Here is a 26,642-nt window from a genome sequence, read left to right on the forward strand (position 1 = left end):
CAGAAAAATAATTCTCTGCAAAGCTGACTTATTAGAGTTCAGAATAAACCCAGGCATAGCAGTAATAGCTTGTTTTCTTTTGTTTTCAAATTTCAGAGCTTTTTATATTAAAGCTGATTTATTCGCAGAATTCTAAAGCTTCTGTTCATTATAAAGAATGACATGTTTTAGAAGTAGACTTTGAATCCTTGAAGGCCTCCTTGCTTGTCTTTTATTTAGTGAGATTGGTGTATCTGAGGGTTATATTTGAAACCAGTATTTCAATTACACCCTAGTTTTTGGCTTAATTGGATTGTGATATAATATACACTGGGAGGTTTTTTTTAAAAAAAAAAACAAACACTCCAGATTTAAACAACTAAATGCTTATTTTTAAAAAGGCAGGGAGTTGAGGAGAAAAAGGATGAAGAAAACCAGAAATAAACATGCCATCCCCATAAACGGTGCCTCAAACTGCTGTTACTAAAACTTTAAAGAAGGTTGCTTGGGCCATGTATTTCACATGTAGATCTACATTTTGCAGGTTAGGAAACTGAGGTTCAGAGATGTTACCCAACTATGCACAGCTGTAAGGTGGTAGAACTAGAGTTTGATCCTTGTCCTGTCTGATTTCCAAACCCATGTTCTCCCCACTTTATTAAACTGTCTCTATAAGAAAGTCAGATACTAGGGCTTCCCTAGTAGCTAAGATGGTAAAGCATCTGCTTGCAATGCAGGAGACTCAGGTTTGATTCCTGGGTGGGAAAGATCCCCTGAAGAAGGAAATGGCAACCCACTCCAGTATTCTTGCCTGGAGAATTCCGTGGACAGAAGGGGCTGGTGGGCTATTAGTCCACAGAGGTGCAAAGAGTCAGGCACGACTGAGTGACTAACACCCAGAAGAAAGTGAACTGCAGTAAGAGCCAGCAGCTCAGCTTTGGCCACACTAATTCTCTGGCCATCAGCCCTCTCATTGCCATCAACACCCTCCAGTTCTGCTTCTGCTTCTCTGCCTTCTCACTCTCGTCTTTTCTACCTTCTCTAGTTCACTAACGACAGGCCTTATACAGAGTCCTGCCCCAGCCCACAACTCTCCAAATCCTCTCCTTTAGTGAACTCACCCATGGAGAAGGCGTCAGTCGTCACTTCTGTCTGGGTAATGACAACCTGGGACTTTACCTCTTGTCCTAATTGCCAGGTAAATATTTACACCTGCTTAACTGGCTTGCCCTTCAACATGACTACAGCTTAGTACATTATCAGTCTTCACCAAACCTTCCTCCCACTGGCCTCCCTGATGGTTTTCTTACAGTACAGACAGGGTGAAGCGTCTAAGCCATCCTTTACTCTTTCTTTTCCTTCATCCTTCACTCATGTAATACTTGTCAGTCATCTAAACTGGTCTTTTCTTCATTAACAGTTGATCCCACAAGCATCATTTAACTTCCATCCAAAGTACTGGGTCAGCCAAAAAGTTGCTTGGGTTTTTCTGTGAGATGTTATGGAAAAACCAGAACATTCTGGCCAACGCAGTATTACCATCCAAGCTACACTCCCACCACTACGACTGGATGCCTAAACTTAGCTAAGCTATCCCCTCATCCTTCCAACACTCCCAGAGACTGATTTTATCAGTGTATTGCTCTGAAAGGAACTCTTGTGTTAAAAACCTGTGACTTTCCAGTGTCTTGGACCTACATATTGGTGACTAATTCTACTTTCATATTTTCATTTTCTTCTACTCCCACATGTATTTTCTAAATAGACTCTAGGTAAACTGGACCACTTGCAGTCCCTTGTATATGACGTGTACTTTCTTCCTTTTGCTAATTTCTTAAGCCTGGAATGTTTTCTTACTCTCTCCCTATTAAAATCCTCTCAAGGTGTCCAGTGCCACCTATTCTATGAAATTTCCTCTACTCGTACTCACCTTTCTTTGAACTTACAAAAGTCTAGTCCTTTAGAGAAAGGATGGTATCTTGTTTTAGGGATTACTCTTTCTCCTAACTCACTGAGTAGCATATATAAATTCATGGGTAAAGCAAACACTTGATACATGTTTATAAAAAGAGTCCTGGGAGTGGAGCAGTGCTATGGGTAACTGAACAGTGCAACCATCCAGAAGACTTAGAATTCTGATTGTTATTAGAGTACACCATCTAATAATCTGCCAGGGAGGGTCATCTGCCTTTCTAATTAGTTTACTTAGTTTAAAAAAAAAAAAATAGATGGAAAAGAAAAATTCCTCTTTCCTGATGCCTACCGTAGTAGAAGGAGGAAGTTCAAAGCTCTCTTGAAATCACAGAAGGCTTTTAACACAAGAGTTCCCCTCGAGAGCAATACACTGATAAAATCAGTCTCTGGGTGTATAAGGATGGATGAGACGATAGGTAGGGGGAAGGTTGTCCAGATTTTAAAATTTTTACTTATAACCTATCTGAATACCAGTGAATTAACCATTTCTTTAAAAATTGAGGCCAGCAAACATCTGCTATGTAAGATTCCTCCAAGTAACAACTGGAGAAGGAAGGAAAATATCTTTTTTCAGATCCATTAAACAATCCATCCTGCGATGTCTTGAACAAAGGTACAGTGTTTCAGAGAGTCCTACAAATGATGATAAAGGTCAGAAGAGTCATGCTCATCAATTTTTGGCTACATCTAGAAGTAGCTAAGAGAGAAAGAAAAAATCCTGGGACTCTTGTTTCTTGGAAGAAGTAGATGATTCTTTTTCATCCTGGCTTTCCCAGGATTAAAGTATACTTTATTTATTTATCTCTTTGCCCTTGAATGTTGACTATGTAAGTAAAATTGATTTTTTCTTACCAAAGTCAAGCTAGTGCAACCAGCCTAACTGCAGTAGAGAAGAGCACCCTGCAAAGAGGAAATGAAGTCACGACAAGCATCTGCCTTTTCAGGTTTTAATGATGGAAAGACTTGCTTCATAGATTCAGGAGGTTTCTGCATTCCTTTTAATCAACTATTTTCAGAAGTTTCCAGTCTGGAAACTGGGTTGCAGTTCCGGACTGGAAAAGGGTTGCAGACAGAAGCGTACTCACGTGAATTCTGCCGTCTTTGATGGCAGGACCATCCTCGGCAAGACGAAGGATGAACAGCCCCATGTTGTACTCCTTCCCACCCCTGAGGCTGAATCCAAAGCCCCGGGGGCCCCGCTCCAGCTCCACTGGGTAACAACCGAGGCCCTAGAGAGAGAAGTGTAAGAAAAACAAGTCTGCATGGACTGCTTTATTTACAGTTTGAAGAAGGACTACTTTTATGGCTGGAAGAAATGATTTATACTCTGAATATGCACTTTGATTTTAAAAAATTGAAGTATAGTTAATTTATGATGTTGTTAGTTTCAGGTATACAGTAAAGTGATTCAGTTATGCATACACACACACATATATAAAACTGTTCCTTTTCAGGTTCCTTTCCATTGTAGGTTATTATATTGAGTATAGTTCCCTATGCTATACAGTAGGTCCTTGTTTACCTATTTTACATGTAATAACATGTATATGGGAGAAGGCAATGGCACCCCACTCCAGTACTCTTGCCTAGAAAATCCCATGGACGGAGGAGCCTGGTAGGCTGCAGTCCATGGGGTCACTAAGAGTCCAACACGACTGAGTGACTTCACTTTCACTTTTCACTTTCATGCATTGGAGAAGGAACTGGCAACCCACTCCAATATTCTTGCCTGGAGAATCCCAGGGACCGGGGAGCCTGGTGGGCTGCCGTCTATGGGGTCGCACAGAGTCGGACACGACTGACGTGACTTAGCAGCAGCAGCAGCAGCGTGTATATGTTACCTTAAACTCCAAATTTATCCCCCACTCTCTGTCCCACTATCCCCTTTGGTAACCATAAGTTTGTTTTCTATGTCTGCGGGTCTATTTTTGCTTTGAAAATAAGTTCATTTGTATCTATTATTTGATTCCACATATAAGTGATACCATATGATATCAACATGCATTTCTGTATTATAAAGAAGGGATGTAAATTGGTTGAAGGGCTACTTGATTTGTATAAATACAGCCGAAATAAATTTGAAGGTGACATGTTTTCTCTACTAGTTGGTCAATATACAACAGAACAGAAAACAGAATTTTGGAAAGTATTTCCTTTAAGTAGGTTTTGACTAATTTCCCTGAAAAAAGAAAACAACAACAAAAAAACCCCAATCCTACTTTAATTAGCTAAAACACCGCTATTTCTCGGTACTTAATTTCTCCAGTAGAAGGTAAACTTCTCTTTCTCTCTTTCCTTTCTCTCATGGACACTAACAGAATGTCAAACACAAAGTAGGTCCTTAGGAATGATCAAATTTGGGAACAAATTCATCTGAACTGATCTTCAATTAAAATTCATCAGTGTCAGTGACTCACCAACAGCAAAGACCAGTGTGCATCTGGGGGAAAATCTCTGTTACCTGATTGTGCCAACTGCCTATGACTGAAATTGTCGCGGTGTCAGGTTGTGCAAGGTGCTTGTGGTCAGACCACGAGTGTCTGTAGGAAACGGAGATGTCTTTTCCAATTTCACCTTCTGTGGCACTTCTACAGGAGAGAGAAATCAAGTCATTCTTAGAACTGAGAAAAAGAAAAAAAAAACAGCCTAAACATAAAGGTAGATCAATTTCCTTTAACAGCTGAACCTTACCATTCTCCCTCTGACAAACTGCTATAAAGACAGACTGTCTGAAGCAGAGAGACGCCAGGCAAAAACTGGCCATTAACTCGAGCATGGCTTAAAGTCTATCAACACCTCCATGCTGGGTTTTTTTGTTTTGTTGTAAGGGTGTCTTAGCACATTTTATGTCAAGGAAAACTGCGCTCAAGTCACTAAACCAGAGGGCAAATAAGCTGACCTTGTCACAGTGAAAAATGGCTCTCCTGCAGCACCAATGCCCATGAAGATGCTGAATTTCTGGAAATTTAGTTTTTGTTTCATGGCTAATATTTTCAACAAAAGAGGAAAAAAATAACGCACAAGTACTGCTCAGGTAAGTCTGAGAAGACGGTAATCCATGTGGGTCTAGGCTTCTCTTCCAAAACTGTAAGGAACATGGGTGGCAGAGTGGGGGCTATTGTCACATCATTCTAATCCCCACTTGTCAGCAGAATGGATGGTTACCCTGCACCCTGGGCCAAGGCTGGGAAGAGGGAGGCAGGGACAGAGGGATTGGAGGATGGAGGTCTCATCTTGATCTTACTGGCTGGCTTCTGCATAACTGTGTGGAGATGGGGGTGGGTGGGCAGGTAATGAAAAGGGGAGACAAGGAGAGAAAAAAACCAAAACCTGAGAAGAGCAGCCCTACCTGTCCCCAGGTATGTGGTTGGCCTGTGACTGTCCCACAGGCCTGTGCTGCAGGGCTGGGCTTTGCCTGGCAGAGTTTGTTCCTGATGGTGGACCGAGATGCTCTGTTCAAAGGCAAAAGTGAGAGAAATGAGAATTTGTATATAAAAATGTGGAGGCCGAGAAGATCTATGAAAGTGAGACAACAAGTTCCCAAGGGTAGGGACTGTTGTCTGCAACTGAAATGTTAGTCTTTTCCCCTGTGGCTTCTGACGGATGTTTATGTTTGGAGAAAACAGGAATCATTCTTACTGCACCCGCTTTCCCTCTTTCACCATCGTTTTGGTTGCCTTTCCACCCAACATGAAAACAGAAGTGAATACATTCCGTCATTATTATTGAGAAGATGGAGCTCCAGGAGCTGTCTTGTAACCTATTTATCGGTTTCCCAGGCACACTGCTCATTACTGGTAAACTGCCCTAGGTGGCAAAGATGGGTCTTAAGAAGGCTGGAACACAGAGGCCAGTCTGGAAACCACACACATATCCTTAACCTGCACCTTCAATATAGCAGTCATTTCACCTGACTCTAGTGTCAGAGACAAACTTAGAAAACCATCCTGAGTGTTGACAAATGTTTATAAAGATTTTACTGATTCTGTTTTCTCAGAGCACAAATGAAATGAAAAAAAGAAACATTTGTTTCTGTATCATCCTCAACAGCTCCAAGAACTCCTGTTGTTCCTTGACAGATTTCATAACTAAGTTGAGTAACTGCTTGCATCTAGAATTAGATGCCAATTCATGGGAGATGACAGTTAAAAGACACTCTTCAGGTTGTTCAACTTGCATTTTTAAAGCTGAAACTTTCTAATGTTTTATCGCACCAAAATTTCAGTTCATAGGATATTTAAAGTATCAGAAAAAGACTTCCCTGGTGGCACGTGGGTAAGAATCCGCCTCCCAACGCAGGGGACAGGGGTTTGATCCCTGGTCCAAGAAGATTCTACATGCCGCGGGGCAGCTGAGCCCCTTACACCACAACTACTGAAGCCTGTGCACCCAGAAACCTGTGCTCTTCAACAAGAGAAGCTTCTCATTGAGAAGCCCAGGCACTGCAACTAGAGAGTAGCCCCTGCTTGCAGCAACTAGAGAAAGCCTGCACAACACAATGAAGACCCAATGCAGTCGAAAGTAACAGAAATTATTTTTAAAAGAGAGAGAACATAGATTAATGATTAAGACCATGAACTTTAGAGCAAGACTGATGGGGTTTAAGCCAGATCCCATCATTTGCTAACTGTGTGTTCTTGAACACATAGCTTCTCTGTGCTTCTAATCATCTCATCTATGAAAAGGAATTACAGCTACCTCATGGGGTTATATGCTAGAACAGTGCCTGGTATATTACTATAAAAAATGCTTCTATTAAAATGATCATTATGGCTATCATCATAATCATCAAAATGATTGGGGCTATATTTCTCATTTGGGGCTATATTTCTCTCAAGATGTACACTCTGAAATACTGACCTAACTTGAGCAAAAATGTCCCATTGTAGGGGCAATTTTTAGGTTAGAATATGTAGAAACTGATAAAATCGGAATCTCAGAATATAATGAAAACAGGGAAAGGCTGATGTGAAAGACAAGGAATATGAATGGTTAGGAAGCAGTTTCTACTGAGAAAACTGGGACTTCAGGGTCACTAAGTGCACTGCTCTTTTACAGCTTGAATTAAGTTGTTTCTCTTCAAAGTTCTTGGGACTGAAAACATAAATAATTAATTCTTATTTAAGAACTTCTTGTAACTGAAAGCACTCTGGAAACAGGCCAGAGTATAAACAGTGGTGGGAGGACAGTGATGGTATCTGGCTAAGCTGAGGCAGCCCTGGAGGGTTTCTGATGCTCTGACTCTGCCTGCTGGGCTTGTGTGTCTACATGGGTTTCAACACCATGTACCAGATGTACAGGTGGAAGCCCAACTTTGCAGAACTCATCCAGAGGGTTGTCTTTCCTCTTTAAAGTGAAATGATCCAGGAAGGGAAGTGGAACATGAATTCTTTTCATTTTAATTTTTGGCAGGGGTGTGACCTGGAAACTTGTCTGTTGTGCGTTTATTCACTAACATGAATTTAATTTCCCTAATTACCTTAACAAATTACTTACACTGGCTTCCTTAACCCCCACTCTCATCTTTATTCCACCTCCTGGACTCCAGTCCCGGCAGACACTGCAACCTGCCAGGGCCTTGCTCAGGAACCTACAGCAACTTTTCATTGCTCCTGAGGCACCATCCAAACCTGTCACCTGGCACTCCTGGCTTCCCAGTTCATCTCCTGTTCAAAAATGTCATGTCCTCTGTGAAATCCTACCTGGCTGCCTATGCCCACTTTTCATAGCAGTTACCACATTATGTCAGTTGGGTCAAATACCTGTCTCCCCTGCTAGACTGTGGACTCCTTGACTGCAGGAATCACCCCTCATTCACATTCCTGTGCCCATTAAAAAGTCCAGAAGTCTTTGCTTACTGAGTATGTCAATTTCTAGTTACCTGTCTCTAAACTTGAGTACTCATTATAGAGTTGAATTCTGTCATTGTAAATTCATGGCTACTATCAAGGCAATAGAATCTGCTGGGAAATATTACATCTGTCAACGAGATGACTGGAAGATACCTTTGTATTAATTAGTCCAATTTAGATAATTTTTTTGGCTTCACTATCTTGGCTAGAGGAATAGGTATGTAACTTCAGAGCAGGACAATATAAATAAGCTGATCAATTTCAAATTTTCCTCTACCTTCTCCTAAGGATAAGAGACGTCACCACTAGGCAAAAAGCACCACAAATTGATGCTTATTCTTACAGTTACATGTTGTTTTTTGCTATCCTCTTCAAGGTTAAATAAACTTTCTATCATTAGTATTTCTTTTAATTTTTAGTCCTTCAAACCATCCTATATAACATCTCCAATTTATGTGTAAAAGATATTCTACTTCTCAAAGTTAAATATTTATTCCATGGTATCAAACAGGCCTATGTTTTCTCTGAATTTTATCTGATAATTCTTCAAATAGTAAAGCAATGGGTTAAGTACATCTTTACCTCAATGACAATTAAACTTTTTCTAGAGTTTCTACATGTACCTACTTAAGAGGAAGTGTATTATCAGAGGGCTTCCCAGGTGGATAAACACAAAATTCCACAGTTAAAACTATAGCAACAAACATTATAATATATTGGCAATCATTTTACCAAGAATAAATAAGAACCTTATGAGAGAAGTTTCTTATGTGTATATGTGCATGCATGTGTGTGTGTATATATATATATAGAAGAACCTTATGAGAGGTTCTTACATGTATGTGTGTATATATACACACAAATTCTTAAAAATTATATATTAACAATTATATATATTTTGTATACATATAGATAATAATAAACCAGCAGAATAGGATAGAGAGCACATTTAAAGAGGAAGTTAACATACAGAAGAGATGGCTCCACAAATCAATGAGGAAGTACTATAATAGCTGGCACTAGAAAAACTGGCTCACTCTAAGAATAAAAAATAAAACTGGATCCCTCCTAAAACTATATATAAAATTAGGCTCCAGATGGATTAAAGACCTAAATGCAAAATTAGAAATCTAATAGATGATAATGTAAGAGAAAGTCTCTGTGATATGGGGTGGGGAGCAATAACTTATTTTAAGCAAAACTTCAAAAGTATAAGCCATGAAGTAAAAATTGACTAATTTGGTGACATCTAAATTAAGAATCTGTATAATAAAGGGAGCCATAGTTAAAGTTAACATACAGATGACAGGAAAAGGTATTTGTACTTTCTAAAACTAAATTTGGCTAATGCCTATCTAATTCATAAGGAATCTCTAAATGCCAACAAGAAAAAGACAGCAACTCCACAAGAAAAATGAGTAAAGGTTCTGAAGAGGCAATCCACAAGAAGAAAAACAGATGCTCAAATTCATGGGTAAGCAGAGAAATGCAAATTATCTACCAATGAGGTAACACTCTCCATACTGTACCCTAGCCAACTTGAAAGCTGGATAAGGCCAAGTATTAGGGGAGGGGATGTGAAGATAAGGAATCCTCAGTGTTCTCTTGGTGGAAACATAGATGCCGCAGCAATTACAGAAGAAAATCTGATAGTATACCACCTGGTCAAAGTAAGCAATTTCTTTGATTGATTTCACTCTAATAAATTCTCACACCGTTGTATAAAATATATATATGAAAGTGTATGAGGATAGTTTGTGATAATGTGGAGTCGGAGACAATGTGGATTTGGCTGTCTATTGGGGAGTAGACAAGTAATGAGTGGTAAATATTCAGTATGGAAAATGGTCAAGTAGTTAAAAGCAATCGATATGTTTACCCAGCAACTTGGATAAATCCTGAAGGCACATAATGCTCTGATAACAAAAGAACAAGCAACCAAGAAAAGATCAATGAATTTAGAAAACATCAACATTAAACTTCTGTGCATCAGAAGACAGTATCAAGAAAGTGAAAAGATAAGCCACAAAATGGGAGAAAAGGCTTGCAAACCATATATCTGATAAGGGTCTAAAATCGAAATATAAGCTTTATAATTCAACAATAAAAGAGACAACCCAATTAAAAGTAAGCAAAGGATTTGAATAGACATTTCTCCGGAAGAAAGATATGCAAGTGACCAACAGCACATGAAAAGACAATCTCATTAGTCACCAGGGAAATACAAATCAAAACTACTACTACTACTTCACACTCACTAGAATGGCTTACACACACACATACACACAAGAAAATGGTGAGGATGTGGAGAAACTGAAAGCTTCATACATTACTGGTGGGATTACAAAACAATGCAGGTGTTGGGGAAAACAGTTTGGCAGTTCCTCAAAAACCTAAGCATGAGTTACTATATGACCTAACAATTCTACACCTAGGTATATACCCAAGAAAAATGAAAACATGTATCTGTACAAAAACCTGTACACCATCGTTCATAGCAGCATTTTTCACAATAGAAAAAAAACCCAAGTGTTTATCAAGTAATGAATAAATAAGCAAAATGTATATACACATAATGGGATGTTATTCTTTAGTCATAAAAAGGACATGAGTGTGTATATTAGTCACTCAGTCATGTCCAACTCTTTGCAACCCCATGGACTGTAGCCTGCCAGGCTACTCTGTCCATGGAATTCTCCAGGCAAAAATACTGGAGTTGGGTACCTATTTCCCTCTCCAGGGCATCTTCCTGACCCAGGGATTGAACCTGTGTCTCCTGCACTGCAGGCAGATTCTTTACTGTCTGAACCATAGGGAAGCCCAAAATGGACATGCTACAACACAGATGAACCATGAAAACATTTTTCTAAGTGAAAGAAGCCAGACACAAAAGGTCACATAGTATATAATTCCATTTACATGAAATGTCTAGCAAATCCTTAGAGAAAGAAGTAGTGGTTTCTTAAAAGGGTGATAAAATGTTACGGAATTGGTGGTGATGTTTGCACAACCTTATGAAAATACTAAGAGCCACTGACTTGTACACTTTAAAATAATGAATTTTATAGTACATGAATTATGTTTCGATTAAAAAGAAAAGATACAACAACTAAATGCCATGTAAGATCCTGCATTGGATCCTGTAACAATTAAGTGACATAAAAAGAAGAAAGCACATGGTTCTGAGGGGAAAAAAAAAACAGCATAAAGTTTATAATACAATATCATTTATACAACTCAAAACTAAATGCACACACACAAACACATGTATTTTAAAAGACATAAAAAGAGGCACATAAAACACACTGGCATAACTGCCAGTGGGAAAGGTGAGAGAAATGAGAGTGGAGAATGAAGACCAGTGAGAACAAACAGATAAATAAATGGAAAAGAAGACAAACAATGACTACCAGAGCCATTCTAACACAGTCCTTGTAACCTTCGCTGCCTTGGGTTCACTATTAAAAATGAAATAAACAAGAACTGACACAACATCAGAAATCAACTTTGAACAAGAATACATTTTAAAGATTTCTTCAAGCAAGAACAAGCAGGCTTAGTCAGTTTATGATCTAGACTTGAGAAGGAGCCGCTGTAGGGAAGTCGTGGGAATGCCACGAGCCAGAGGGAGTCCTGAGTATGTTTGAGGGTTTTGCACCATACATGACATTTCACTTGGGAACTTGGCAAAATAAGCTCAAATACTGAATTGTATCTATCAAAAGGGGGAAAAGAAGATGAAGGAAACAAATTCCCTTTTTCCAGGTAGTTGTCTTTTATCAATTTATAGTGAATGGCTATGGAGAGCCGGGGAGCAGTAACACATGGGAAGGAACGAAGCTCTGAGGTATTGATCTGAATGTCTGATTTCTGAGAACAGCTGGCGAGCTATAAATATGCATCTGACTCTTTAGTGCAGTTAATAGACTTTATATGGAATACAAAGAGAAACTTGGACCGCTTACAAACTCCATGAATGGGATTTTATGGACAGAAGGGACACTTTCTATTTTTTTACCTAGAAAAGTAAGAGATTCTGAATGTTCCCATAGTTTAGTACAACTTACAGAGAATAATGGAATAAGGTGTAATCACTGAAATGTGATTTTACATGTCAAATGTCATTGCATATTTTAAGAGGCTACACCTACATTTGAAATACACCTTAAAGCATGGATCTCCACCCTTCTAATTTTCCTAAATTTTGACTGGCATTACATAAGAAGTCTTAAGATTTCCCAGTACACAGGTTTAGAAGTATCTGGACCAGAATATCAAAGTTAATCTTTTTTTTTTGCCACAGCATGAGGCTTGTGAGATCTTAGTTCCTCACCAGGCATTGAACACGCACCCACAAGCACTGAAAGTACAGAGTCCTAACCAATGGACTGCCAGGAAATTCCAAAATTAATTTTTAAAAGAAAGAAAAATGACCGAGTAATTTTGGACAACCTTTTAGAGAAAATACCATCAACAATAAAGGGTAATTTTGAAAAAAAAAAAATACTAATATCATTCAGCAGAAGAAAGACCACTTTTTTCTCTATCTCAAGGCTACTTGAGGTGTGGTCTGTTAGTCAGAAATAAGATGTGTACTGATACTGAGAGTAAAAATTTTTTAAAATCCGTAACAAATTGACAGAACAATTTTCTCATTTTAATTATTTACTTTTTATTATATTTTACAAAAATGCTGATCTATGATGAACTGGGGAAAAAACCACTGATGCTTCTATATATGGTTTGAGAAATACTGATCTATACTACTGCTGGTTCCACTACTTCTAGCAGTTTCTATCACTACTGCATGCCAAGCATGGTGACATAAATGCACCACATACATCATTCTCAGAACAACTCTGAAATGTCATTTCCTGTGGCACCGAGGCCTGCTTTTCTTTGTGGGTCACCAAACAAATTTAAGGCTAAAAAGCAGGCTATAGAGATCATGGTAAAGAAACTAAGATAAATCTTACCAAATTCATATTAACAATAAGCTTCATTCAAAAATTTTTATTGAGCATGAACTATGTGACTAACACAGTTCTGGCTCTTGGGATTTAGCACCAACTATGATAAAATCTCTGGGTCTTCCCTGGTATCTTTTTCTGGGCTCCAAAATCTACAGATGGTGATTGCAGCCATGAAATTAAAAGACACTTACTCCTTGGAAGGAAAGTTATGACCAACCTAGACAGCATATTAAAAAGCAGAGACATTACTTTGTCAACAAAGGTCCGTCTAGTCAAGGCTATGGTTTTTCCAGTAGTCATGTATGGCTGTGAGAGTTGGACTATAAAGAAAGCTGAGTACCAAAGAATTGATGCTTTTGAACTGTGGTGTTGGAGAAGACTCTTGAGAGTCCCTTGGACTGCAAGGAGATCCAACCAGTCCATCCTAAAGGAGATCAGTCCTGGGTGTTCATTGGAAGGACTGATGCTGAAGCTGAAACTCCAGTACTTTGGCCATCTCATGCGAAGAGCTGACTCACTGGAAAAGACCCTGATGCTGGGAAAGATTGAGGGCAGGAGAAGGGGACGATGGAGGATGAGATGGTTGGATGGCATGACCGACTCAATGGACATGGGTTTGGGTGGACTCTGCGAGTTGGTGATGCACAGGGAGGCCTGGCGTGCTGCGGTTCATGGGGTCACAAAGAGTCGGACATGACTGAGTGACTGAACTGCACTGAACTTCCCTGGTGGCCCAGCGGTAAAAGAATCTGCCCAGTTTTGATCCCTGGGTTGGGAAGATCCTCTGGAGAGGGGAATGGCAGCCCATTCCAGTATTCTTGCCTGAAAAATCCCATGGACAGTGAAACCTGTGGGGCTACAGTCCATAGCGTCGCAAAGAGTTGGACATGACGGCCATAAGTCCGTATTCTGTCTGTGAGTCTCTTTCTGTTTTGTAAGACTTAGCGACTAAACCACCACCACCACGACAAAATCTCTCACTTCACAAATCTTATGACTATATTCTAGTAGGGGAGATGACAATAAAGAAATAAACTCACAGTTCAATAACCTCAGGTAGCTGCTACTGCTAAGTTGCTTCAGTCGTGTCCGACTCTGTGCGACCCCATAGACGGCAGCCCACCAGGCTCCACCGTCCCTGGGATTCTCCAGGCAAGAACACTGGAGTGGGTTGCCATTTCCTTCTCCAATGCGTGAAAGTGAAAAGTGAAAGTGAAGTCGCTCAGTCGTGTCCGACTCTTTGCGACCCCATGGACTGCAGCCCACCAGGCTCCTCCGTCCATGGGCTTTTCCAGGCAAGAGTACTGGAGTGGGGTGCCATTGCCTTCTCCGGTAGAGATAAGTACAATGAAGAAAAGTAAAGCTGAGAAAGGGAAGAGAGGAAGACTAGGGCAGACAAGGAGAGGTTTATTTTAGAACCTGTGATTACAAGGGGAAAGCACAGCAGTTATGAGCACAGATTCTGGAGCGAATGCCTGACTCAAATACTTGTTCCGTCACTAGTTTTACGACCATGGACAAGTTCTCTAACGGCTCTGTGGCTCGCTCCCTCACCCACAGAATAGGAAATTAATAGTGCCGACCCAGCATTAGTGTGAGGATTGAGAGTCAGCAGACGTAAAGTATTCAGGACAATACCTGCTACATAGTAAGTGTTTCCTAAACATTATTATTTCCGCAGGCAGTGAGACTTAGGGGAGACCAGAATGAGGAAGGAGGCTATGCAAAGATATGGTAGAATAATGACAGCTACAATTAGATGAGCACCTTAGGGTATTTATACAGATTATGTATATTTTCACCTTTAATCTTCACAGTGATCTTGAAATAGATATCATTATTCCCATCGCAGAGAAAAAAAAACTGAAGGTTAGAAATGTTAAGTGACATGTTTAAGGGCTGCCAACTAGCTAATAGGTGTCAGTGAACTCTGTCAGTCAAAAGCCTTACTTCTTCTATTGGGCGTATTTTGCCTCTACTAGGTATTGGCATAGAACTGAAAATATCCTTAATTTTGCTCATTCATCCATTTACTCATTACTTCTTTCAAAAAAATATTTACTGAGTGCCTAGCAAGTATCAGGGCTTCCCTGGTGGCTCAGCTGGTAAAGAATCTACCTGCAATGAGGGAGACGGCAAGTATCATAGTCCAGTGGTAATATTTTCTTTGTCTTCAAAGAGCAGACCCTTTTATTTGGGATATAGTGATGTAAGAAGAGCACTCAATGAATTGCAGAGATAAGGAATGCAATGGGGGATGGGGGAAGCCCATGTGCACAGAGACCAGTGAGGCCCAGTTCAAAAGAAGATTTGGGGACTTCCCCTGACAGTCCAGTGGTTAACACTGCACTTCCACTGCAAGGGGTGTGGGTTTGATCCCTGGCCAGGGAATTAAGATCCCACATGCCACATAGTTCAGCAAAAAGAAAAGAGGACTTAGAAAAAAGAGAGGATTTCGGAAGAACCAGGAGGAAAATTTAAAAGGCAGGCTGGGAGCAGAATCAAAAAATGCTTTCTACGCAGAGAGTGGGGAAATGCTGGAGCTTCCACCAAGGAGGACTTCAGAGCAGCCAGGCAAACTCTTGTCCACAGAGAACTCCCCCTACAGAATCTCAGACAGAAGGGAGATTTATGTAACACCTTAGAGACAAGTGTATGTTAGTGGTGCAAGAGGAAGGGAAAAGAAAGAAGAATCAAGAATTTAAAAACCTGAAAATTGATAGCTTAGAGGATCACTGCCGGCGGGGGGGATGGAGTGGGACATGAACACACATTACAGCATAAGGAATTTTAACATGAAAGACTGACTTCATGAATTTGTTGCTTTTGGCCTCTTGTTAGTTTTACAAAATTAGGAAAAATAATAGAAGGTAAGCATTATGTAATGGTTACCTTGTAATTCATGAACAAATAACATGAACTGGTTGCTATTCAAAATGGTCCCTAATTACAAATTCTTAATGATCAGAGGCAGCCTTATAGCAAGGCAAGACACTAAGTGAGTCTTATGCCCTATTTACTGGCCATTCCTACATATTCCTGCTCCTGCATTTATAAAGCAGCTTCCAGAATGAAGCCCCGCCTGCAAAGCAAGGCACACTATGACATGGGCCTGACATGAAAGGTTTGATATCAACAGTGACTTTCTTTGAACTCTTTAGAGGATTTTCTCTCACTCAAGCAGAGACTTAAGATGTTATTTTAAGAAAATAAGATCTAAAAAGTATTACCCATGTCTTTCACTCTGGGTGCTTGCTCCTCCAGCATGTAAATAAATGGCCACCACTCGCTAGCTGGATTATTTTTCTTGAGCTACTGACAACTTTATAATAAACTGTCTTTTAAATTCATTAAATGGAAAAGGCAAAAAATGAGATTCCAGCATGTATAAATGGTTCTATCACTGCAGTGGCTCTGGTACTTCTGCAAGCTCTATGTCTTTCAGATCAGTTTGGGGAAGGCAGGTGTAACAGTTCCTTACCTTCTTCAGCAATGACCGTTAGTGTGACAGTGACACCAGCATCCTTGATCAGCTGAACAATGTTATCATGGGACAACTCAACAATGGACTGCCCATTCACTGCAGAGATATGATCTCCAACTTTCAGCTTCCCACAGCGATCAGCCGGACTTCCTTCTATGACTCGGCCAATTTTATGAGGAATAACTATGAAGAAAAAAAGTCCCCAGGTTTTTCAATTATTTAACATATCTCTTAGTATTGGATTTATCACCAGCATCATCAGCATCAAAAATGCAACCTAATAACAAAGAAAATCCTTCAAAGATATATCAGAAAAACCACCATGAGTGATCATCCTATCCAAGTGCAACTATCTTCATATTATCTTCCCTTCTTTGTCGATATGCAGATACTCTTTACACAGCTGCAATCACGGCAATATAAACCTCTTTGCTTTTCTCCACTTACCAGAAACGTTTTCCAATTTTTATATTGTCATCCTAATAATCCCATTTAAAGGCTACTGACTTCAGTGATATTTATGAAAATATCTCTTTCTTGTTTGTCATTGGTTGTTTAGGCTGCAACATACTATTGGGTATTTTAGAAACTACTACAATGAGACCATCTTTGGTTCAGTTGAAGGGGCATTTACTCCCACAAGATATCTTGTAAATAAATGCAGTTCAAAATCAAGTTCAGGACTCAGAATAGTCAGAAATCCAGTTACAGTGAAAAGACTGATCATTAAAATGAATCATACTTACTTCTAGAACAAAATTTACTCCTCTTATTTGTGCCTCTAGATTATTTTTTAATTAGAAAAGCTGAGTGGAATTAGAACAGTAAGTGTTTAATATTAAGATTATTTGGCTTATGGATAAAATCCTACCCTGAAAGCACAAAGCTGCTCTAAGACATTTGGAAAGACACTCTGTACAGTTCTATTATATCTCTAGTTTAATGCTGAAGGCTTTCCTAGAGTAACTATTAAGACTCTTCACTGTTATTATGCCTTAAAATGAGTTCTCAGACAGTCAGGAAATCTTGTGAAAATATATTTCTTCATTTAATAAAGGGCATTCATATTAAGAAACAAGTGTTCCTTCTACGCTCTCTTGAATTTCTTTGCCTACATTTCTCTGGCACTTGGGCTCCTGCTGAATGTGGATTATTATCAATAAGGATAATTTAATATTTTTAAATGGCACTGTGATTGTGTTTAATTTCTATAGTAAAATGGGCTCCTTACTAGTATTTCTGAATTATATCTAGGTGTATGTTATGGCCATTTTAATAGAATTCCATAGGGACTGGAAGTTATTCTTGGCCATGATTTATGCCCCATGGACAGTAAGTACCATTCTTTGGCTCTTCTAGGATTATGCAGTGGGAGATTTCATCTTAAAAAAGAGGAAGTCAATGTGGAAGCAAGTGCCTTTTCAGTTCAGTTCAGTTCAGTCACTCAGTCATGTCTGACTCTTTGCGACCCCATGAACCACAGCACGCCAGGCCTCCCTGTCCATCACCAACTCCCAGAGTCCACCCAAACCCATAGCCATCGAGTTGATGATTCCATCTAGCCATCTCATCCTCTGTCATCCCCTTCTCCTTCTGCCCTCAATCTTTCCCAACATCAGGGTCTTTTCCAATGAGTCAGCTCTTCACATCAGGTGGCCAAAGTACTGGAGTTTCAGCTTCAACATCAGTCCTTCCAATGAACACACAGGACTGATCTCCTTTAGGATGGACTGGTTGGATCTCCTTGCAGTCCAAGGGACTCTCAAGAGTCTTCTCCAACACCACAGTTCAAAAGCATCAATTCTTTGGTACTCAGCTTTCTTTATAGTCCAGCTCTCACATCCATACATAACTACTGGAAAAACCATAGCTTTGACTAGACAGACCTTTGTTGGCAAAGTAATGTCTCTGCTTTTTAATATGCTGTCTAGGTTGGTCATAACTTTCCTTCCAAGGAGTAAGTGTCTTTTAATTTCATGGCTGCAATCACCATCTGCAGTGATTTTGGAGCCCAGAAAAATAAAGTCAGCCACTGTTGCCACTGTTTCCCCATCTATCTGCCATGAAGTGATGGGACCAGATGCCATGATCTTTGTTTTCTGAATGTTGAGCTTTAAGCCAACTTTTTCGCTCTCCTCTTTCACTTTCAGCAAGAGGCTCTTTAGTTCTTCACTTTCTGCCATAAGGGTGGTGTCATCTGCATATCTGAGGTTATTGATATTTCTCCTGGCAATCTTGATTCCAGATTGTGCTTCATCCAGCCCAGCGTTTCTCATGATGTACTCTGCATATAAGTTAAATAAGCAGGGTGACAATATACAGCCTTGACGTACTCCTTTCCCAATTTGGAACAAGTGTGTTGTTCCATGTCCAGTTCTAACTGTTGCTTCCTGACCTGCATACAAGTTTCTCAAGAGGCTGGTCAGGTGGTCTGGTATTCCCATCTCTTTCAGAATTTTCCACAGTTTATTGTGATCCACACAGTCAAAGGCTTTGGCATAGTCAATAAAGCAGAAATAGATGTTTTTCTGGAATTCTCTTGCTTTTTCAATGATCCATCAGATGTTGGCAATTTGACCTCTGCTTCCTCTGCCTTTCCTAAAACCAGCTTGAACATCTGGAAGTTCAGGGTTCACATATTGTTGAAGCCTTTTAGCTCTGAATTATATCAAGCATTTATACTATTTTCTTCATTGTTGTTGTGCTTGGTCGCTCAGTCACGTCCGACTCTTTGCGACCCCATGGACTGTAGCCCTCTAGGCTCTTCTTGTCCGTGGAAGTTTTCAGGCAAGGGCACTGGAGTGGATTGCCATTTTCCTCCTTCAGAGTATCATCCTGACCCAGGGATAGAAACTGCATTTCTTGCTTCTCCTGCATTGGTAGGCAGATTCTTTACCGCTAGCGCCATAGACTTGGGTTTTATCCTTGGGTTGGGAAGATCTCCTTGAGGAGGGCATGGCAACCCACTCTAGTATTCTTGCCTGGAGAATCCCATGGACGGAGGAGCCTGGAGGGCTACAGTCCATGGAGTCTCAAAGAGTTGGACACAACTAAGCGACTAAGCACAGCACAAGCAGCATGGGCTGTGTCCTGTGCCAGGTGATGTGAGCTGATGCCCAGACAGGACAACAGGCAGCACATCAGAAATACATGGAGAATCACACAGGGGCTCAGTGGTGACCTTCTAAATCAATATCTCAGTAATTCTCCTCCTTAGAAGAAATTTACTTGTAAACAATGTTCATTCCAGATCCCCTGAGAAGAAAATCATTCAACTGCCTGGCACAGTGAAAGGGGTTTGTTCATACTTGGGAAAGCATCAAACAAGAAAAACCTCTGATGCCTCAGTTGTTCCTTCCTCATCATGTGAGTAATATGGTCAAAAGGAAACTGGCAAATCTTGGTACAGAACTTCCTGAAGGGTTAGTCATAGAGGTGAGGAGAGATCAAAGTAGTCAGATTGTTATTGTGTTGGCATTTATAGCAGCACCACCAAAACAGTTAAAGATAAGCAGACCAGTAGAAAGATAACTTCTGAACATTCTTTGAATAGATTGGGAAGTTTTCAAGGTTAACTGTTTAGAGTACTTCCCAGGTGGCACTAGTGGTAAAGAACCCGCCTGCCAGTACAGGAGACATAAGAGATGCGGGTTCAATCTCTGGATCAGGAAGATCCCCTGGAGAAGGAAATGGCAACCCACTCCATAATTCCTGCCTGGAGAATCCCATGGACAGAGAAGTCTGGTGGGCTACAGTCCATAGGGTCGTAAAGAGTCAGACACAACTGAAGCGACTTAGTATGCACACACGCTTAGAGTACACATGGCTGAGGAAAAATCTGAAGTCCTGCCTTACTGTGGGTATACAAAGTCTATAGGTATTTGCATGAAGTCAATTTCTCCATCTTCATTCATCTTTGTCCTAAATCTGTCTCACAGGCTGGCTTGTCCAGCTGCTGAGATGACTTTGGTGCTCTTAAAATATTACTTTTCAGGAAAAGAAAGGACAATAGCTGAAAATGTCCCCTTCTAAAAGAAATCCTTTGCAACCAGAACTGAAAAGTATGAAAAGTGGAATGCTAAAACCTCTGAAGTGCTGGCCATGCAAAAACTAGTCAGGTCCTTTCCATCTTCAACAGAGGTCTTTGCTGAGTACTCCATTCATGCAGCCCTACACAAACTGGTCCAGGACAACAAGGATGCTGGGCCTGGATCCCTGACCTTTGAAGAAGTCAATGGTACAGAGTTTTATAACTGGTATTAGAGATGCTAGTGGGAACTCTTCCTGTGACAAATGTCAGCAGAAAATACATTTCAGCAGCAGCAGCAGAAAAAAAAAAAAAAACAACCCAACAACCTACACTGTGCAGAATACCAAACTGTACCAAGGCAAGATCCATAAAGAAGGATCTATTCTGACAGACAGGTTTCTGGCCTTTTCAACTGTGCTAACTCATTTTTTAAAACCAATCTTTCACTGTTATGCAGTGAACTGCGTACTGCAACTGCTTGGTCCTGTGAGGGAAAGCTCCTCATGTGATCTTACTCCAGGATCCTTCTAGCTATGAGATAAATGGAGTTCCAAGAAGAATGTTTGCAGGGCTGAGAATTTTGTGAGATTATTAACTAGCACGTCAGCGAAATTACGAATTCTGGTTTTGCATCATGACTGAAAATCTCAAGTACTTTATATAAAATTCATTTGACAACCTAAGCCTAATTTACCATTCAGGCTGATAATTAATGAGCTGCAAATACTCATTTCCTGCCATGCATTAGCTGTTACCTCAATCTTACATTTTAATTGGGCTTTCTTTCCCATCTCATTACTCAAATATTGATAAACTTTTTAACGCTTCTTTAGAGAAAAGGTCAATAAGCAGTGACAGTTTCATAAACAATGATGATGACAATGGCAGAAACTACAACAAGTAACACCAGCCAACATTTATTGAAGGTCGAGGCAAAGGGCTTCATATGCATTATCTTTTTTAATCCTCACAAACATATGAGACAGGAAGTGTTGACATCCTCATTTCACAGGGGAAGCTGGAGCACTTGGAGTGTAAGTAATGTGCCCAAGATCAGACAGCTATTAAAAGACATAAGCGGGTCTAAAAGCCATGTTTGTCTGATTACAAAGCCCAGCACTTAATGACACTATGTTATACAGAGACCCAGCATCTATAGTATGTAAAACCATTAAGATCGTAAAAAGAAATTTAAACAATGAAGTATAAAAAGATTTTAATTTTAAATATAAACAAATATAATTACACAAATAAGATGATATATTTAAAACAGATAATGTATTAAAGTATAACATAAATTTCAAATATAAAAATAGGTTAAACTATTTAATATATTTTACTGAATTCCTCTGTATCTCCTAGTTTTATGCTGAACACTAGACTCTCCTAATTTTTGTAGTGCTAGAGGAGGAATATGCTCAATATGGAAAGTGGTTAGCATCTATCACGCTGAGTAATAATCTTTCACTATTTTTTGTAGTGCTAGAGGAGGAATATGCTCAATATGGAAAGTGGTTAGCATCTATCACACTGAGTAATAATCTTTCACTATTTTTTTAATCTGAATGCCCAGGTTTATTGCATGGTATTAGAATCAGAATATGATTATCTAAAATGGTCATTTGTTTTTCTAGATACTGATTTCCAATGATATAACATAAAATCCACCTAATAGCTGCTTTCTCTTTTTTCTGACACAGGCCACATAATCATCCTCACAGCATCAGTAACAGTTCCAGTTCCAAGCATTACCATAGCAACGGCTTTTGGAAAATGGAAACTAGTATCAGTGAGCAGTGACCTGATACCATAGTAATAACTTATCCATGTCATAGAATCTTCTTCCTTTACACACTTGCATTGATTTTAGCAAGATTTTTGTAAATTGGTTTGGCTCAAAACACTTTCATTTTTCACGAAGGTTTTAGTGACCATTTAGTCTAAAAGGATCTCGCTACTCAAGATAAAATCAAATCCACTGGCAAAGCTAAGAGTGCATTTTCATGTGGTCAAAGATTTTTATTACTTGACTTGGAAAAATAAAGCTACCAGACAAGCATGACACATAAATATTAGTTTGCTGGTTATCATCTTATATTCATTTGTATTTTATATTTAAAGATGACTATTACTTAGAAACATAAAGATACAGCAAATATTTAATTTGCTGATTCATAACAGCCCTGGACGTAGAAGATGTGATTCCTCCTTTGCTGAAGAAATTAATATACATATTAAATTAACATACATATTCATCCTTCTCAGATGACATTCTACTAAACTGGGTTCAGGATATTTGGATTAATTTTTCAAGGTCTTGACCTTTTACCTTTTGATGAAGCATATAAGGTAAGAGTGCCTGTTATCATTTAAGGCCAATTTATAGCTGCAATAAGGCAATTATGATTAAATAACATGAAAGGACTATTTAAGACACATCTGGGTCAAGGTTTTTCTGTTTTGCTTCTTCTCAACTGCTTCTAACATTTCATTTATTTCTATATACATGATTTCTCCTAATTTTGGGGAAAAAAAAAACCCCTATGCCCCCATAATTAAAAAAAAAATTCAGCATTGTCCTTTCACTACATCAATTAGGTCACATTCCTGATATATTGTCACAATATAAGCTGGATGCAAACTGAGCTACTAAGATTTATTTTATAGACTCTGAGATAGATAAATAAACCTGAAGCCTGGAAGATTGATTTAAACTACATAATTTTTAAAATAAATAAAATATTCAGCATTAAAAAAAATGGCAATTTATACATGATTCCTAGCTAGTTTCATGAACCCCAGTGGGTGACTCAGGAAACTGGAATTGGAGGGACACCAGGACACAGGGGCCCATACCTCCTGGAGGTGGCTTGCTCTTGGAAGTGAGAATGACAAATCCAAATCCTTCATTTTCTTTTCGTTGCAAGACAACATCATAGGGCTCCTGGGGAGCAGGCCTGGCCAGGACCTCTGCTCGGTTCAAGCGGGGAGATCCATTCTGCGTTGAAAGGAAGGCTTGAGAGCTATCATCCTCAGGTTGTTTCTCTGTAATAAACAAGATCAATTTTGATATTTCTGGAACATTATAACTTTTGATAACTAAAGTGTTTTGTGCTAAGCTCTTCACAAGAACACTGAGTTTCTAACATAAAGAAAAGCAGTGCCTCTGCTCAAGTGACTCCGGACACCATCTGAGTGCAGAGGTAGGCAGCAGCCCATCCAGTGGACTTCTTGAATGCTCTTTAAGTACATAGTTGGAAAACTACAAAATGTTATCTCACTCTAAAGGAAGTTTTTCAAAGCTTCTGTGACATTTGATGGTAAAAAAAAATTCTTCTTGAAATTATTTTAATTCCAGCAAGGTTTAGAACCTGGACCAGAAATTTTTTAAAAAGTTGATAATGAATAAAAACATAGTAAACTTCCTCTTAAAATCAACTTTAAATATAATTTAGTGGGACTTCCCTCGCAGTCCTCTAGTATTCTTGTCTGGAAAATTCCCTGGACAGAGGAGCCTGGCTGGCTACAGTCCATGGAGTCACAAAGAGCTGGACACAACTGAGTACCCCCCCCCCCACACACACTGAATTCTGGCGGTCCAGTGGTTAAGACTCCACACTCCCAATGCAGGGAACCTGGGTTCACTCTCTGGTCAGGAGACTAGATCATACATGCCACAACTCAGACTCAGTGCAGCTAAATAAATAAAAATTTAATAAAAATATATAATTTAAGTACAGTGACTGACACTCATGATGTCTGGGAGGTCACCGCATCAGGACAGAGATACTTCCCATTACAGCTTGAGAACAGTTTGCCACCTACACAGATTTATCTTTTACAATGTGTTTTACAACTTCAGTTTTCTGATGGATAATACGAGATGAGTTAACCATTAGCAGTTCTCAGGCATATAACAAGCTTTCCACATGAATGGCAAACTCTCCTAGACACAGACCAGGTCACATGGAATTCCTAGCATATGGGCAGTTAACCTACACCATTTTCTTCTAATTAAGAATAATATCAGAATTTGAGAAAGAATGACAAAAGTTAGTCATAACTGATTTTTTTAAAAAAGCAAATTTTATGCCATAATTTGATACAAAACATCATAAACAACCACCACAACATGCTGTTATTAATGAACATGCATCTATAAAGTCTCTTTGTATCAAAATCTATGGGATTCTGAAGATGTGTTTTTGAACCTCAACAAAAGTGTCAACAACTTCCAATAATTAACAAAAAAAATAAAGGTTCTTTTTGATATAATGCATGATTAGAATGAACTAGCTAAAATGTCTCCAATAATATCAAACTACTATGAAAAGTCTTTATGATACTTTCCAGGAGGAAGCATCCCTCCCAGGAGGGAGCCAATCTCTTTGTACAGCATCGAATTGTTTACTCTACATGGTTATGTTCTGAGACCAGCACAACAAAAAGGAAGCAACACAGCATTAGAATCCACATGCATCTCAGAATGCCTGATATTTATGAAGAGAGGTGGGCTTTTACTTTGGATGCTACAATCAAAAACACAGGGCCTCATTTTTAAGAGTAACGTAAATATTCATCAAGTCACAGATTTTTTGAATGCCCACTCTGTGCCATGCGGTCATTCTTCTAGGTACTGGATACACAGCATAGAACTAAATGGATGAAAATTCCAACCTTCATGAAGCTTACATTCTTGTGGTGCTACAGGGTTGTCTTTAAAAAATTTTTAAGTGACAAGAATTCACTTTTAAAAATTTCTACATAATATTCACAAAGCTACTGAACATAAAAATACAGGAGATTATCATATCTTAGTGTAATGGTTTAGACTTCAGGCTTTGTAATTAAATTATCTGTTTCAATCCTGGTCCTACTACCCACCAGCTATGTGTTTCTCAACCTTTCTGTGAGTAACTAGAATAATGACAGCGTTTACCATCATAGTGTTGTAAAGAGTAAGTAAAAGAATCCATGTTTGAGACTCAATAAATGTCACACTAAAACTTCTGAAGTAGAAACATTTTGTCCTCTTTGAATATTTAGAATTTCATCAGGATCCAAAATTGTTTGATATTCAGTTAATGAGATCTCTTAGTATGACTAAACAACTTTGTATTTGTTCTTCAGAAAACAGATTTAACCTGATATTCTGACTACAATATCACACTGGCAAAATTCATCGATATACTAATATAATCTTAATGTAGAGACCCAAAATTTCTTTCTCTTTTTTGATAGTAGTAGTAGTAGTAGTAAGTATATACGAATCCTTTCAACCTTACATGGCCTTCCACATGCAAGGATCACACCAAATAAGTTATCTCACACACTACTTTTGTTGTTGTCATTGTTCTAGGTAAGAAGTGGATTTAGTCAAAGAAACACTTCACAGACACAGTGTGGGCTGTCGCAGAGGGCTAGCGCAGCCTCTTATACACTATTAAACATAATAAAATAACCTGCAAAAAAAAAAAGTGGACTAAGTCTCTGTTTCTTTTTTAACTTATCAGAGCAAGAACAGGTTCACGTACCACCATAGAAGATCTTTCTTCTTACAGTTAATAACACATGGCCATTTCGAGCAGCGGTTGTCATTAGGTCTAGGACTTGTTTGTGTGATTTCCCTTTAACAGGAATTCCATCAATGCACATCAGCTCATCAGCTGCACGGAGCCGACCATCTTTCTCAGCTGCGCCCAGAGGAATGATGGCTCCAATGTATATCTGATAAGATATAAAGTGTGGGTTGCTCTATACAGTCTACTAAGACTTACTAAGATTCCTAACTACTAAGTCAAGGACTTTCTGACTCAAAACTATGCATACCAACAAATTTTTGCAGTTCACCCTGAAAACAGTCATAGTTTAGAAAGGTGAAATCTTAGAAGTTGACCCATCTCCAAAATGGCACTTGAAATAACCACACCACGTAATCTCTTCTGGATTCTTTGGGTTGGGCACAAGGAAGATAGAAAATACAAAGTAATTCAATAACTTAGAAGGTACCACTATCACTTCCTTCATTACAACAGAACAAAAATATTAAACTCAGAAAATGCAATTCTGTGGAGTAGCTACTAAAAGTAAAGTCCATTGAATGTCATCACAGAAGTTTTTTTTTGGTATACTGTTCATAGCAACTGGGATAATTCTTACAATACTCCCATTACATAAGGCTATCAGTTCAAGTTTAGCATATACAAAAGAGAAATGTTTCTTGTTCCTAAATTCTAAAGCAGTATACATTTTAAGGGAACAAAGTGACCTAAGATTCACTTGTAACCAGGTGAACAGATCTTGCTCATTTTCTTTGCCAGCAATTAGAATCCTGTAATTGGTAATCCTAA

The 26,642-nt window shown here is 39.1% G+C and overlaps 1 protein-coding gene across 7 annotated transcripts in view; it reads right to left on the bottom strand.

Moving 5' to 3' along the window:
- MAGI3 (membrane associated guanylate kinase, WW and PDZ domain containing 3) overlaps positions 1–26,642 on the bottom strand; it is a 435,962-nt gene that overhangs the window by 7,761 nt on the left and 401,559 nt on the right. For all 7 annotated transcript variants that reach the window (XM_081493374.1, XM_081493372.1, XM_081493371.1 and 4 more), the window contains 6 exons: positions 25,827–26,019; positions 23,149–23,337; positions 16,260–16,445; positions 5,303–5,405; positions 4,415–4,541; positions 3,039–3,182 (listed from right to left, as the gene is read on the bottom strand). In XM_081493374.1, coding sequence (XP_081349500.1) covers positions 3,039–3,182; positions 4,415–4,541; positions 5,303–5,405; positions 16,260–16,445; positions 23,149–23,337; positions 25,827–26,019 — 942 coding nt within the window. The remainder of the gene's footprint in view (positions 1–3,038; positions 3,183–4,414; positions 4,542–5,302; positions 5,406–16,259; positions 16,446–23,148; positions 23,338–25,826; positions 26,020–26,642) is intronic.

This window comes from Giraffa tippelskirchi, chromosome 5 (genome assembly GCF_054371585.1).
Source record: "Giraffa tippelskirchi isolate mGirTip1 chromosome 5, T2T-mGirTip1v1.2.pri, whole genome shotgun sequence".
NCBI classification, from domain to species: domain Eukaryota; kingdom Metazoa; phylum Chordata; class Mammalia; order Artiodactyla; family Giraffidae; genus Giraffa; species Giraffa tippelskirchi.